This window comes from Pithys albifrons, chromosome 11 (genome assembly GCF_047495875.1).
Source record: "Pithys albifrons albifrons isolate INPA30051 chromosome 11, PitAlb_v1, whole genome shotgun sequence".
NCBI lineage: Eukaryota > Metazoa > Chordata > Aves > Passeriformes > Thamnophilidae > Pithys > Pithys albifrons.
Window position 1 is genome coordinate 15,511,213 of NC_092468.1, and position 14,206 is coordinate 15,525,418.

The 14,206-nt window shown below is 48.7% G+C and overlaps 1 protein-coding gene across 1 annotated transcript in view; it reads left to right on the plus strand.

Moving 5' to 3' along the window:
• P3H2 (prolyl 3-hydroxylase 2) overlaps nucleotides 1-10,638 on the plus strand; it is a 67,991-nt gene extending 57,353 nt beyond the window's left edge. The window contains exons 7-15 of the mRNA XM_071566692.1: nucleotides 401-441; nucleotides 933-1,027; nucleotides 3,920-4,047; nucleotides 4,626-4,721; nucleotides 4,811-4,961; nucleotides 5,483-5,600; nucleotides 6,083-6,158; nucleotides 7,062-7,202; nucleotides 8,261-10,638. Coding sequence (XP_071422793.1) covers nucleotides 401-441; nucleotides 933-1,027; nucleotides 3,920-4,047; nucleotides 4,626-4,721; nucleotides 4,811-4,961; nucleotides 5,483-5,600; nucleotides 6,083-6,158; nucleotides 7,062-7,202; nucleotides 8,261-8,353 — 939 coding nt within the window. The 3' untranslated portion in view covers nucleotides 8,354-10,638. The remainder of the gene's footprint in view (nucleotides 1-400; nucleotides 442-932; nucleotides 1,028-3,919; nucleotides 4,048-4,625; nucleotides 4,722-4,810; nucleotides 4,962-5,482; nucleotides 5,601-6,082; nucleotides 6,159-7,061; nucleotides 7,203-8,260) is intronic.
• Nucleotides 10,639-14,206: the final 3,568 nt, after the last annotated feature.

A 14,206-nucleotide genomic window follows, 5' to 3' on the forward strand; every position in this document is an offset into this window, starting at 1 on the left:
TCAGGAGCTGGGCCTTGGCCTGGTTTGTTCCCTATTAGAAAATGGAAATGGCGAAGCAAGGATAGCAGCTGTTCCCAGGATGAAGGAGATGCAGATGATGCTTAGTCCAGCTCTTCTGCCGTGGTGTCTGGCTGAGTGTCAGCCACTGCCATGGTGGTGGGGTGAGACAGAGAAGGCTGTTTTTCCAGCTTTTGCTGGGCTCTCTCTGAGCTTGTCTTAGTATGCCAGTTTGGTTTGGGGTTACATTTTCAATCTGGTGACCTCAGTCAATTGCGCAAAGTTATGTGGGATGGATCCAGAGAGGCTGGCTGATGTCCCCAGGTGCAAGGTAGAGCAGGTATTTCCCTGGCTTTGGCTGGAGTATTCAGTTAAGAAGCTCAACATCTCTCTTTTCCCACAGAACTACTGGAACAGGTATGGAGCCCGCCAGGATGAGCACAGGTGAGCCACCAGCAGCCCTAGCTGAGCCCATGGCTTTGCCATTCCACACAGTGAAGTGAAAGGGATGTGGCCATGGAAGGGATACCAGCCTGCCACTCGAGGGGTCCTGCCCATCCACCCCAGCACACTTTCATGGTTGAATTAGGGCCCTTTGTCCGTTACCATTGCATACATTCCCACAAGGACCTTATTTTAGCTTAGTGCCTCAAAACTAGTGATAGTCTAGAGGCAACTTGTTTGAGACAAGCGGTGCTGGTCAGGTTTGTTGGTGTCTGTGCTTTGTTGGTGGTAACTGTTCCCATTACCAGAAAAGCAATGCTTGTTACAGGACAGGGTGAGGGCTTCAACTTGTGTGGTTATGACATTTGTACAAAGTACTGATTTGCCTGTTTTTTTCATGCATTAGTTTCCAAAGGGGACAAAAGTGCAAGTCCAAGAACTGGAGACCTGTGGCCAAAGTAATGATGTTTCTTTTCTCTCTTACTCCTCAGTGTCCCATCAAGTATCAGCAGTGAACCGGAGGACGGGCCCCGGCTGTCCCTGGCAAAGAAACCCATGCCAAAGCCAGATCGAGAGTTGAAGGAGGGTAAGTCTGATGAAGATGTTTCAACAAAATCAGGAAATTTTTTCCTAATGCTAGAGACTGAGTGCTGCAAAGGCTGGGCACTTAGCAACAAGGGCCACTCCTCTTTGAGGAGTTTGAAGTTTTGTTTAAGAGACAGAGAAGACTTCAGTGCTGCCACAGCATTTCTGGGTCTGTGGATCCTTCCAGCACTGCTCTACTCTTGGACTTGACTTTCCCACCTGCTGAGCTGCTCAGTTCAGAACTCTGAGGTGTGAAGGTGGGAGGTGGGTCTTCCTCACTGTGAGGAAAATGACATCAGCAAACAGCAGTCTTTCCTCCAGGTGCCTGCAAGATCAACATGTTCCCTGTTGTCCAGGCTGCAGGAGAATGGTTGCTGGAAGTCTCCAGTCCTGATGCTGTGCTAAATGTGCTGGATCACATCATATCAGCAACCATTTCTCTTTGCAGACTTGTTTATGATTTCATGTCTTGGCTTACATCAAATCACTTGTTTTTAAGCCTGTCAGCAGACATTTCAACTGATTTCAGCACATTTTCAGCAACCACAGAAAATACCATAACATCTCCTACTAAAGACAAGATTTTTCCCCCTTAACAATTTTGAATAACAGTATTGTAGCCAAGCACTGAAGCAGGCGTCTTGCTGCAAAACAACAGGGTCTCAAGCCAAGAGGTGTCTTGTGTCTCCAGTGAGCCAGCTCCACAGCAGCAGGCAATTAAACCTTCCTGTAATGCAATAGATGGTTGCGCTTTTTGGAGAATTTCACAGCTTTCCCCAGCCCAAGTTGTCTCCAGCTGCTCAGTCTTGTGTTCAGAGCATTGTTATCGCTTCTCTAGCCGTACATAAAATAGGCAAATATGAGAGGAAGATCCCAAACAGCTTGCATAAGCCAAGAGCTGGTTGAATTATATTTGTTGGCCTGTTCACTTTCTATAACCCAGTAATTTCAGAGTGCTTCTTTCTGTTTTTTCCTTCTGTGCTTTTATTCTGGTTTGTTTGCAGAATGTTTTTGTTTACAAAGAAAACTGAAACCATTCAAATAGAAAATGGGATTTTTGTCCATCCAGCTGCTGCCTTTCTCTGTCGTCTTTTTTTCTTTCTCTCTCTCTCTCTCTCTCTTTTTCACTTGGAAAAAGAATAGGCCAAAAGAGAAAAGTCCATTTTAATTTTGTACTGTTCTGTACTTCTTTCCTTCCCCCTTTCTTTCTGCCCATTCCTTCACTTCCAAAAATAAAAAAAATCCCCAGTTTCTTTGGGGTGTTTTTCACAGAGAATAGACACAGCAAACAGGATTCTTTCTCTCTTGGTCCTTAGAGGCCGTGGGGGCAAGGAAGGCAGATGGGAGTGCACTGCTGGTGTGGGACAAGAATTCAGTGTTCATGGCACAGGGCCACCACCCTTGGTAGTTCCCTGTGAGGAACAGAAAAAATGGTGAAAGTTGTGAGTGATGCCTTCCATGTTCCTTCCTTGTGTGCGTACGGCTGGGAAAGAGCAACATCCAAGCTGGGCAACTCACCCCTGAGTTGGACTGTGCCAGGAGTTTGGATTTGAGAATCCTGTTTCTTATCCAGCTGCATTTGCAATAAATGTTATTATCAAGTAACAAGATCAGCACAGTGAACATCAAAAACGACCCATCTTTTCCATTTCCAAGAAACCTAACTCTTCAGAAATAAATTGGGCTAGCAGCAGGGCTCAAGGGGGTGTTATGTCTCCTCCACAGGCCAGGGAGACCTTCCAAAAATACAGTGTGCCTCAAGAGACAGGAAGAGTAGAAATTATAAAAGCAGAGAAGTTCCCTTGTGCCACATGGTGAGAGGAGCTCTGTGGCACTGTGTTCTCCATTTAATTGCCTCTCTGTGACAACAGACGTTTTCCCCACAATTTAGATGTTTTTCATCTTCCTCCTTCCTGGAGAAGCATCTGGTTTAAGCTTCCTCCTGTAGAAACATCTGGTTTAGACTTTTACTGTTACCATTTCTTTCATTCTCTCTCTTCATGGAGGTGCGGGGAAGAAGCTTCAGAAGCTATAGGGGCCTTGGGCTGTTTTTTTGGTCAGTCAAATTTGATGGGGATGGAGCAAAACCTCTTGTAAAGAGCTAATATCTCTCTTCTCCTTGCCCATTTGCTCAGCATGTGGCAAGGCTCAGTGGCCCAGCAGTATGCAAGCACAGCCACTGTTATATTCTCATTACAGGGATGTTACCTTGGACTCCCAAAATGCAGCCAAGCCATTGGCTTCTGTCAGGGAGAGGGAGGCAGCTTGTAGGCAGGATACGAGGGATGGCAGGGACAGGCAGGGCAGCCCCTTTGCCTCACTGAAGGATTGTCCTTAGACTTCTCTGGCTCACCCACTCCCAGCTCCACTTCTTGAAGGAGAGCAAGGGGTGCTTGCTGCAAGCTCAGCACCTTGTGAAGCTTTCTGTGTGTGTAAAAGACAAAAACCCCACTGATGACAATTGCAGAAAGCAGCTTTGCATGCCAAGCCAGCAAGACCCACACAGATCCTTTGTGTGAATGGAATGAAATAGAAACTAATGGTCTCTGATGATGTTGACAGCTTGGCAGAAGAGCCAAGCTAGCCACTGTCCATGTCTCTCCTTGTGTCCAGTCAGACTTTGGCATTTTCAGGTTGTATTCCCTGAGTTTTGCAAGGCAGCTAGTGAGAAGGTGGAAAATAGTGATTCTTTTGCAGCCAATTGATTGAATCTCCAGGTGTTCCCATTGCTTCTCTTTCCTTTATTGCTGATGAGAGGCCAAACCTTTGCTCTCTGCTGTAAAGCTCTTTTCCTGGCTGCGCACCTCGGTGAGTGCAGCTGGTCCTCAGCCACGGTACAAGATACCGCAAGGCCAGGGCATGTTCAGCAGGATCTTCTTTTGTCTCTCACCAGGGGGTCCACTTCTCTACAGCGATGTGAAGTTTGTCTACAACTCAGAGCAACTGAATGGCACCCAGCGAGTCTTACTGGACAATGTCATCTCAGAGGACCAGTGCCGAGAGCTGCACAGGGTGGCCAGTGTGAGTTGGCAATGCCCCTGGCAGGACATGGCTGCCATCTGGGCTGAGTGCCTGATGCTCTCTCCATCATCAGGCTTATGACAGTTGAATGTGTGATCAGCCCCTGGAGAGGTTCTGGGTTCACACCTCACTCTTGAGTGTGGCAAGTGATGCCAGGATGCCTGTGGAGAGCAGGCAGATACTCCCATAGCACACCTATGACTGCAGCACAGGAGCTTCTGCTCCATCTTGGGCTGTTCCTAGACACATGCTTCAGGACAGAGCCTGTGTAGAAAGAGTTCTTTGCCCCATGTTATATGCAACCCCAGAGGATGGTCATCCACAAGTCTTGTTGAGCCTTCTCATTCACCATTAACTGAGCCTGGGAAAGGACTGAACATCCCCAGTCAGGAGGTGGGTGGCTGATATCCAGCATTCATGTTCGTAGAGAGCTGCAGCACCATCCCGCCCCCAGCACACCTGTCCCAGTGAACGCAGCCCTGGGGAATTTGGGGAAGAAGGTGCCAGGTACTTCCATTGCAGCTCCGCCTCTCCTGATGAACCAGTGGGCTTCTCATCTGTATATTCATGTCATTCAGGGGATCATGTTGGCTGGAGATGGTTACAGGGGCAAAACTTCTCCCCACACTCCAAATGAGAGATTTGAAGGAGCCACTGTCCTCAAAGCCCTCAAGGTAAAGCTCCCTTCTCCTCCTCCTCTCTCATATCCTCCGTCCCTGTGGGCACATGACACTGACCTCTCTTGCCCCTTCTCCTTGTCCAGTATGGCTATGAGGGCCGTGTTCCACTGAAGAGCGCCCGGCTTTTCTACGACATCAGCGAGAAGGCTCGCAGGATCGTCGAGTCCTACTTTATGCTGAACTCCACACTCTACTTCTCCTACACACACCTGGTGTGCCGCACCGCCCTCTCTGGTGAGGACTCGAGGAGCCAGTGGCAGGGCAGGACTGGGAAAGTGGGAGGAGTTCAGCCATGCATGGGGGATTTATGAGTAGGGGTCCCAAGCCTGAGATTAACTGTACTTTGCATGATGCTTAAACTGGTGGCCAAGGGCTGGGCAGTATCACTGTCCCTACCGCAGGAAGGAGTGGGCTGTCCCAAAGAAGCTAATTTCTGGGATGTCTCTTGGTTTTCATGTCTGCAACCCTTCCTATTTTCTCCTCCCTCTTCTCTTGCCTCCTCTCACTGTCCCTTCTGCTTTCCACCCCACCCACAGTTCTCTATTTCGCTTCCTTGTAGTAAGACACAAGCAGAGCTCTGCAAATCTGAGTCCTCAGATGTTGCCTTTTCTCTTCATCCTTTACTTTTCTCCTCTCACCTGTGAACACCACCCAGAATGGGATTGGAGTAGGCTCCCACCCCATGATGGACCTCACAGAGCATGGCATTTCCATCTCATCCACCCTTCCCCCTTCCTCCATATTGTCCTGCCTAGGCCAGCAAGAGAAGAGGAATGACCTGAGCCACCCCATCCATGCTGACAACTGCCTCTTGGACCCTGAAGCCAATGAGTGCTGGAAGGAGCCTCCTGCCTACACTTTTCGGGATTACAGGTAGGAAGGGAGGGAGATCTCTTCCCTGGGTCATCCAGGAACCCTCCCCAAGGCAGGGCATTTTGCTTTACAGATCTAAAGCTGGTACATCTCAGCCATGGCAGAAGTCAGATCCAGCAGGTAGTTTCTGGTGCCAGAAAGCATTATGGCTCACCTTGAAGCCATGGTTTAATTGTAATAACTCTATGATATTTTAATGTCAGGAGATCCCATCTATGACCTACAGGACTGTGTCTCTGTCAGGTGTTTTTTGTGCAAAACAGGAGGGTGAGAGCTGATGGAACCCAGGGGACATTTTGAGAATTGTTCCCTAGTCAAGGAGGGATCTGCTGTTTCTCAGCTGTGGCTCTGAAATCAGAGAAGCTTGGATGACCTCCACCCATGTCTTGGTGGAGCAATGTGGGACCTGTCCTAGAGGGAGGGATCAGCCTTGAGCCCTCCCCACTGCTCCTGTCATGGGTCTTTCCTGCTTCTTCCCCCAGTGCCCTCCTGTACATGAATGCGGATTTTGAAGGTGGCGAGTTCATTTTCACCGAGATGGATGCCAAAACTGTGACGGTAAGGAGGTGCTGTGGACCAAAAGCTGTTCCCAGGCAGCCCATGCTCAGGGGCTCTGAGCTTCCCCAGGCAGCCTGTGGCTCATATCTTGCAAACAGCCCATAAAAAATCCTACTGGCAGAGGTGCACAGACCTTCTGTTCCCTTTCTCAAAGGAAACCTGCAGATCAGGGATTCTCACCATCGCAGCTCCTCAGGCAGAGGGATGGCTGGTAGTCATCCATGCCTGGAGGACTGCTGAGCTCCCACCCCATCTCGTGGCCAAACCTGAACTGGTGCCTCCATATAGATGCAGTGGCCGACTTGGGTCTCTTGTTCTACAGTGGGCCACTGTGGTGGATGTAAGACCCGAAGAGGGATGTGACTCAGGCACAAGTCCTCTACCTGTGCGTGGGGCCACGACGGAAGCTGGGCATTCCCTCTGTTGTTGGACAGAGGTCTGAGCACTATGCTGGGCCTCTGGAGTCCAGTAGCTGCTAGAGGGTAGATAGTGTTTACCTAAGTGCCTGAGGGCTGATTTGGTTGGCACTTCCTCCCCTGAGGTCCTGAAGAGAGACGAAAAAGGCATTGTACAGCCATGCCAGACTTAGTCTGAACCTTCCTGGAGTTATGCCATGGCCCCAATTTGCTCTAGGTGGTCATCTGCAGGCTTTGTAAAGACTGCATGTCCTTTCTGTATAGTGTCTGCACAGCATGACCAAGCTTCATACCCTATTCACCCCACACATGTTTTCAACCATGCCCAGAGCTCTACATGTCCTCCAGAGCAGCTCACCAGGCCCTGGGCCAATGCAGACAGATGCCCAGGATGGTCCCAGGCCCTGGACAATGGTGAGCCCAGCCACAGCCAGTGTGTGCAGCCATGCTGCTCCTTGCTACCCTGATTTTGCCTGTTTCCCCACAGGCCTCCATCAAGCCCAAGTGTGGGCGAATGATCAGCTTCTCATCGGGCGGCGAGAACCCCCATGGGGTGAAGGCAGTCACCAAAGGCCAGCGGTGTGCTGTGGCTCTCTGGTTCACCCTGGACCCTCTTTACAGAGAGCTGGTGAGTCCCTCCATCAAGATATGGGAGGAGTAGGGGGGTACCCAACATCTCACAGGGACCAGGACCATCTTATTCTCCAGTCCCAGCACATTTTCCCCCATTATACCCCACGTAGCAGAATTCCCACGATATGAGCTGGTGGCCCTGGGACTATTGTTTTTCCTGCCACTCATGCTCCTGGGCATCCATAGCCCTGGGCCCATGGGGTGCAGTGCTGGCTGGGATGCTGAGTGAGGTGTGGAAGGGCTCTGTGCAGGGCTGGGTTGGCCATTTCTGACACCTAGTGGCGACAGCCTGATGGATGGGGCACTGCTCCAGAGCCATTCACAGCTCAGTGGTATGTGGCTGCTAAGTCCTCAAAGATGTTTTGGCAACCTGAAGTCCATGGGTCTGGGCACCTAAGATGCCTTGGAAGATCTGGGCTGTGATGACTTTCACCAGGCACTCTCCAGATTCTGTTTTAAAAGGCTGCTGTATCAGCCGCTGCCTCCCAGTGGTAGCAGTTGTGGTCTGTAAGACTAAAAGATACAAAAGCAAGCAAAATTCAATGCAGGGAGAGTGAAAAACTCTTGTGCCTTTGCCTTGTGATGCAGGTGGTCTGTGAGATTTTGGGGAAAGCTTATTTTCAGCTTTAGGCCTCTCAGCTGTTTTGCACTAGTGGAAATTCCTCCATGCTTGGTGCCTGTATGGTAGGATATCAGCCCTGCCCAGGGAGCTGGAAATCAACATCAAACAGAGATGACAGGAGGAGGGTATGCTGTGCCAGTGGCTGCTAGTGGAGTGTGATAAGGAAACTGCAGTTCATCAGCTCTGCCCCAACCACTGCAGCCCTGGAGGAAGGAGGGAATTAGGTACTGAGACAGAAACAGATTTGATTAATTTTTCCCAGCAAATTCCCAGTTCAAGTGTCAAGGTATCCCACATCCTCTCAACTACAGTGCTGGTTCTGAGGTGAAATCTTTGCTACGTGTCATCCCAGCAGGCTGAGCCATGCTGAATTAGCTGAGAGCAGGCACTGAAGCTCTCCTGTTACCGTTTCTTCCCTTTCCCTCTTGCAGGAGCGAATCCAGGCAGATGAAGTGATTGCAATTTTGGACCAGGAGCATCTAGGACCCAGTGAAATGAACATCAATCCAAAGGATGAGCTATGAACTAGACCAAAGACTTTTTATATTAAATATTTATTTAATATTGTTAATCTTATTAGAACCCCTCTATTTTTGTACAGAGATGCTGTATAAATTAACAGGTTAATATGATTGTGGAGTTTCAGGCGTGCCTCTTCTGTGTTTAGCACAGCTTTTGCTGGGACCCTCATCCCTGTGCCAGCAGCTGCTGGTGGGGCTGACTCCGCATCCAGAAACCCCTGTTCTTCTCTAGCACTTCTAAGGACTCATTCAGGCCCACTGTACCCCTTGCAGGACCTATTGTTTTTCTCCCTCAACCAAAAATAGCTGCTTCTCTTTAGCATCTACTAGAGAAATGTCTCAGGTATGGTAATGGACCAGCCTTCCTGCTCCTGGTAAGTGCAAGCTGAAGACCTGGGCAGTGCTGCCATGGGGCAAACTGGAGCACAAGTCAGTAATGGCTGTCCTTTACCATTTGAAATATGCTTTTTAGGGGAAAAAACAAAGGAAAACCCAAGTCCTAGGAAAATGCATATACCTCTGTAGCTGTGCAAAGCTGGTGTTTGGGCATTAATTCTCAGCAGAGCTTCCAGAAATCAGCTGCTGAGCAGGAGCTTGAGCTGTGCACAGGCATGAAGGAATGTGATTTGCAGCTAATTCTGGTGAAATAGGGTCTGTCACTCATTTTCTTGCTAATGACTTGGGAAGCATGAAGGAAGCTGCTTAACATTGCGTCCTTTGAGCTTCCAAACCAGTCTGCTGCTGATAAATCCCCAAGTTCATAGTAAACCCCATAATTTCCAGGTCATGTTGGAAAGCAGCTGAAAGGCTTAGGAAGTTACAGTGTCGTGGTGTTGGAGGATCACAGTGCAGCTCTGTAATCTGGATGTCCTGGCTGCATCCTCCCATCCTGACAGTACAGAAGCAGCAGATGTTCATGGTGTGGTAGCATCTATTTGCTCAGAGTAGTTGTAATGAAAGCACTTGTCGCCTATCACAAGAGATTTACTAGGCAAGTAACTGCTACTAAGCCAGTAAGTTGTCCCTCTCCAACCATTAAATTTACTCATGTGTGTGAGATCATAGCAGCATCCGTCTCAATCAGAACAAGCACTGAGTCACACTATGTCCCAGACATAGGAACAGCTTTTATTTTGATCCAACAGCTGCTTCTGCTGCTAGGATGCAGTTCCTGAAAGGAAGGTTGCAGCTATCTTTACTGAAAGGCCAGAATCTCTCCAGAAAACACTGCAGGGATCTTTGCTGGAGTTCTTATCTGTGAGCTCCCTGCTGCATTGGCACTTTCTCAGTCCTTTTCTGCTTCCCTCTGCCAGCTTTGGCATTCCCAGGACTTAAAATCTACAATAGAGAATTGTCTTTTCTCTTTGCTCCTGCAGCTTGTGCATATCCAAACCTTCCAGTCTCAGAAGCACCCTCTTCCCATCCAGTCACTGGCTGCAAAAGCTGTAGACAAGGGTGGTCCTTCTGTAGAGACCTCCTGAAAAGCTGGTCCTGGGCAAGATAGAGGAAAACTCAGTGTATCTGGAAAAAAAAATGCCCAAACGGTGAAGAGGACACAATTACCATGTAGAAAATCCTGGAAGAGTCATTTGCTGCACCTCCTCCAATGCTGAATCTGCAGACGAGAATGCTCTCAGTGTTTCTGAGTCCCCAGTATGGCTTGTTTCTTTGAGGTTATTTCCCTTCATCATAGACGGTTGGAAAGATTCCTCATGTTCCTCAAAGAACTGCTCATAGATCTCTGCCTTCAGAGCTCCTTCCCTGCTTAAGAGCCTGTTCTATAAATGCTTAATCCCCTCCCCCTTTTCAAAATAGCCAGAGAAAAAGCTGGGGGGAAGAAAGAGGGCAGCTGTCAGTTTGGAGATCTGACGCTCGTTTCATTGTCCCTCCATCTGTACTATGCTGTTGCATCCAAGGCTTGACTCCTACATGCTGCACCTTCTATGTGGGTCTGTGCTGCCATCCCCCAACAACCACATCTGCCCAAGTGCATCCTGCAGAGCTGCCCCTCAGAGTGGCCCCAGGCCTCCCAGGGCTCCAAGGATCCCACCAGCTGGTCCTCCTGTGAGGAGGTGGAGGAGCTGGCACCAGTTGTGGTTTGTTTGCTGCTATGGTGGCTAGCCAGAGCTGTGCCTAAATCCAGGGGAAATAAACTAAACACATCTGGGCCTGTTTTTGTCTTTCTTTAGTCAAATATTAGAAAAAGAGACTGGGAAATTTGGGGTCTGCCTTGTGACAGTACCTGCCCCTTTGGGGTTTCCTGCCCCAGACCTTAGAGCATCCCCTGGTTCCATGCTCGAGGAGTGTCAGAGACACCATTGTGGACAGGATTAAATGTGTGTATGCTTTTGGCTGCCTGTCCATTGTTCATCTTGATTGCTCTGTGTCCAGCTGTGCAGTAACTTCTATACCATTGTCATGCTTTAGGCAGTTTGGTGAGTAGGAGGAGGGAGTTGCAGGGGTGTTGCTCTCCTGGGGTGTACAGGGTGACAGACACTTTGGGTGAAACATCTTTGGTGCAGAACTGTGGAGCAGCCTCAGAAGGATGACTTATTTCGAGACTGAATTATAAACATGACCTCTGAATCTTCAAGAAGGAAGAAGACTCTGGGCTGTCTGGGCCATGCTGTCAACTGTGTTGCTCTGCCAATGAGACCTGCTGGTGGCCTGTGCCAGGCTGAAGCCAGGAAACAGAAATGCAGTGAGTCAAAGACACCTTTCCAGTTTGTTTGTTTTTTCAGTTCTCTGCTCTGGCAAAGTCTAGCTCAGAAGTGGATTTGTATTTCTGCTGCAACAGCAGAGGTGGGTGCCAAGTTTATTGGCCCACTATGGCCTCACAGGAGCAAGTCGCGGAGCTTTTTGAGACACACACCAAAATACAACATAGGTTTTTGGGTCTCCTTTGTGTTCAAGTGGGATGAGTTGCCATCAAGGTGGCTTGGCCTTTGAGAAACTAATTTTAAATCTTAGATTTGATGTAGGGGTCTGGCATGTGCCAGAGCTGCCTGGGTCACATCCAGACTGCCTGCAGGGCACCTGTATCCCTGGGAAAAGAAAGCCGACAACAATACTGAATGCATACACTCCTCCTTGGTCAAATATGCCACAGGGACAACCCGATGCACTTAGATTTTTGCTTCCTGCTACGTTGGTTCACCTTGTTATTCCTCTCTTGCCCTGCCAGTCTGAAAATTGCCACTTCCCAAAGCGCTGGCATGAAGCAGCTCCCCAGGGAGACAGTGCCTGTAGTCATGCCACTGAGCATAAAGCTGATGTAAATTTCAGAGCACACTTCAGGGCTCCCAGACCAGCTCTGAGCTCCTCTATCCAAGGCTTGGCCAACAAGGAGAGGCACAACCCACTTAGGTATTGGGGCATTTGTTACATATTCCCTAGTTCTGTCACCAGCAGTAGGAGTCGTTTGTCGATGGAGATGGTTGAACTGTGCCTTAGTTCCTTGTTCATTCTGCCATGCCCCTCCTAATAATAATGTACGTAGAGTGGGATTAGCAGGGTTGATTTATGACAGTCAATGAGGAAAAAGAAAACAACTCATAAAGGAAACATAATGGAATTTGTAAGTATTTAAAACAACAACTGATGTGGTTCTGTGCATGTATGGATTTGGGTGCGGACGTGGTTCTGAAAGCAAAGCCCTGCATGGTGTTACTCAGTGCCAGGGGACCTTTACTAGCAAGGAACTTTGCATTTGTTTTGATCTTCAAGTGGGCCCAAGCCAGGTTTAGTTGCCCCTTGCACAAAGCTGCTGCTGCAGGTTGTGGGGGACTGAAGGACCCTGCTCTGTGCCGCAGGCATGTCTCAGCATGGGGAAGTCAGTAATATTTCAGGACAATACAGATGAAATTATGCCTTTATTAAGGAGAAGATGAATCATTGTGGGGAGCAGTGGCTAGCAGGGGTCACGATAGCCCAGCAAGGCATCTGATGCCTCCTGCATCAGAGGGTAGTTGTGTGGAAAACGCCTTGTATAAGAAGACCAACCTCCAACAGAGGTCAGCAGAAAGTCTGAGACTGAACCCCTTTGGGCTGTAAACGCCTTACTGCATGTGGCTGCTGAAAGTTTCCTTCCAGCCAAAAGCTCACTCCTGAAACCTCACCTGAAAAGAAGACTTGTGGGTATTTACAAATTCCTGAATCTATAATTAAGACTGAAATACCTAAAGCTCTTTATATCTGGTGGCTACAGTCTAATGAAACCTGGACATTCCATAGGTATTAGCTTGAGAGACATTTTGAGGCATTAATTTTAAGCAACTGAACCTCAGAAATATTGTGGAGGTTTAGGCCCACATGAACAAGTCAGTCTCCAGCAACTCCAATGGATGATGCCTAATCATTATTATTTCCAACGCAGGGAACGATAAACTTAAAAAACATAGTGCACTTGGACTCCTTTATACGTCACCTTTATTTTCCAGCCTCTAGACTGATATCTCAAAATACAGCAGCTTTGATCAACCTTGCTGTAGCAACTTGGCCAGGGAGAAGATGTGGGCAAAGGAAGGAGGTGGAGTTTGCACAGAGCACTGCTCATCCCTCCTGCTTGAACCTGGGCAGAGCCAAGCTGAGCACTCACTGGCAGCAGAACATCTTCCCAAGAAAAACTGTCATTAAAAAAAAGGTTGTTTCCTCCCGTCCACACCCTTGCCCAACCTGGGTGAAAAAAGAACAAAACAGCTGGCAGAGAGATAAAAATGGGCTAGTCCTGCTTTGGGAAGAATGATATTAAAAAAGGAAAGAAGTATGTATGTTTTTTGTTTCCACAACTGCTCCAATGTCCACACCCCACTGTAAGAGCCACCTTTTCCTGAGGGAAATTTCTCTGCTTCTCTGTTCATTGGGGTATGACCCTGGCCAGGTCCCACGACACTGTACGCTGTGCCAGGTGTGGATGGGCACATATATGTGTGTGGGCTTCTTCTCCCATCACTCCATTTCCACAGCAGGCACCCAGGTTCCATATACAAGATTCCTTGGTGCCAGTGACAGCACCAGAACCAACGCAGAGCAGCCATGCGCAAGGCCATATCTCGCACTGTTGTTCAACTCAAGCACAGTCCTGTCTTCAGTTTGGGCTTGGGGGTCCACATGGACAAGTCCAATAGATGCCATCGAGAGCAACAGGGCCTTGGTATCCTCATGCAGCACAGTGTAGTGTGTGTGGGTCACCCATCCATTCTCCCCAGTGGAAACTGCTGTCTTCACAGGTATAGTGGATACCATGGCCCATCCAGAATTACTTTAATCTTGTTTTAAACACATAGTGAAAGCTGGCACTGAGTTTGTTTCCTTCTCATTTAGCAAAACTTTGTTATGCGCAGGAAAAAAAAATCATAAATGTCAACATATCCCAACCTCCTGGCCACCACCCAAGCCCCACCAAAATAAGTCCAGCAGGCTACAGGAACTTGAAAAAGCAAAACAGGCAACTCAGAGAGCTGCCTGGCCACCCTCACCTTGTTTCTGGGTGAAAGCACTTGTGAACTTCATGGGAGGGGATTCGGCTGTGTTCCATGGGCAGCATATGGAGCTGCTGCAGGAGAGTGCAGGTTCAGGTGGCACCATGGGGGACCTGTGGGCAAACAGAGCCAGGCTGGTGAGTGGACACCCTTGGCAAAGGAGCAAGGCAGCTACTGATTTTTCCTAAGGATGGTTTGGATAACAAGATCAGCAATTTTAGTAGGTATTTCCTGAAGCTGAGCAGGGCAGGGCACAGGGAATTAATATGAGCTCAGTTTAGCTTCAACCCCTCCTTTATTTGGAATAATTTGAGATTAAGAGCAGAGATGACAGTGGTACCATCAATCTGCTGCCATGATGGGCTGAGCCGATAAG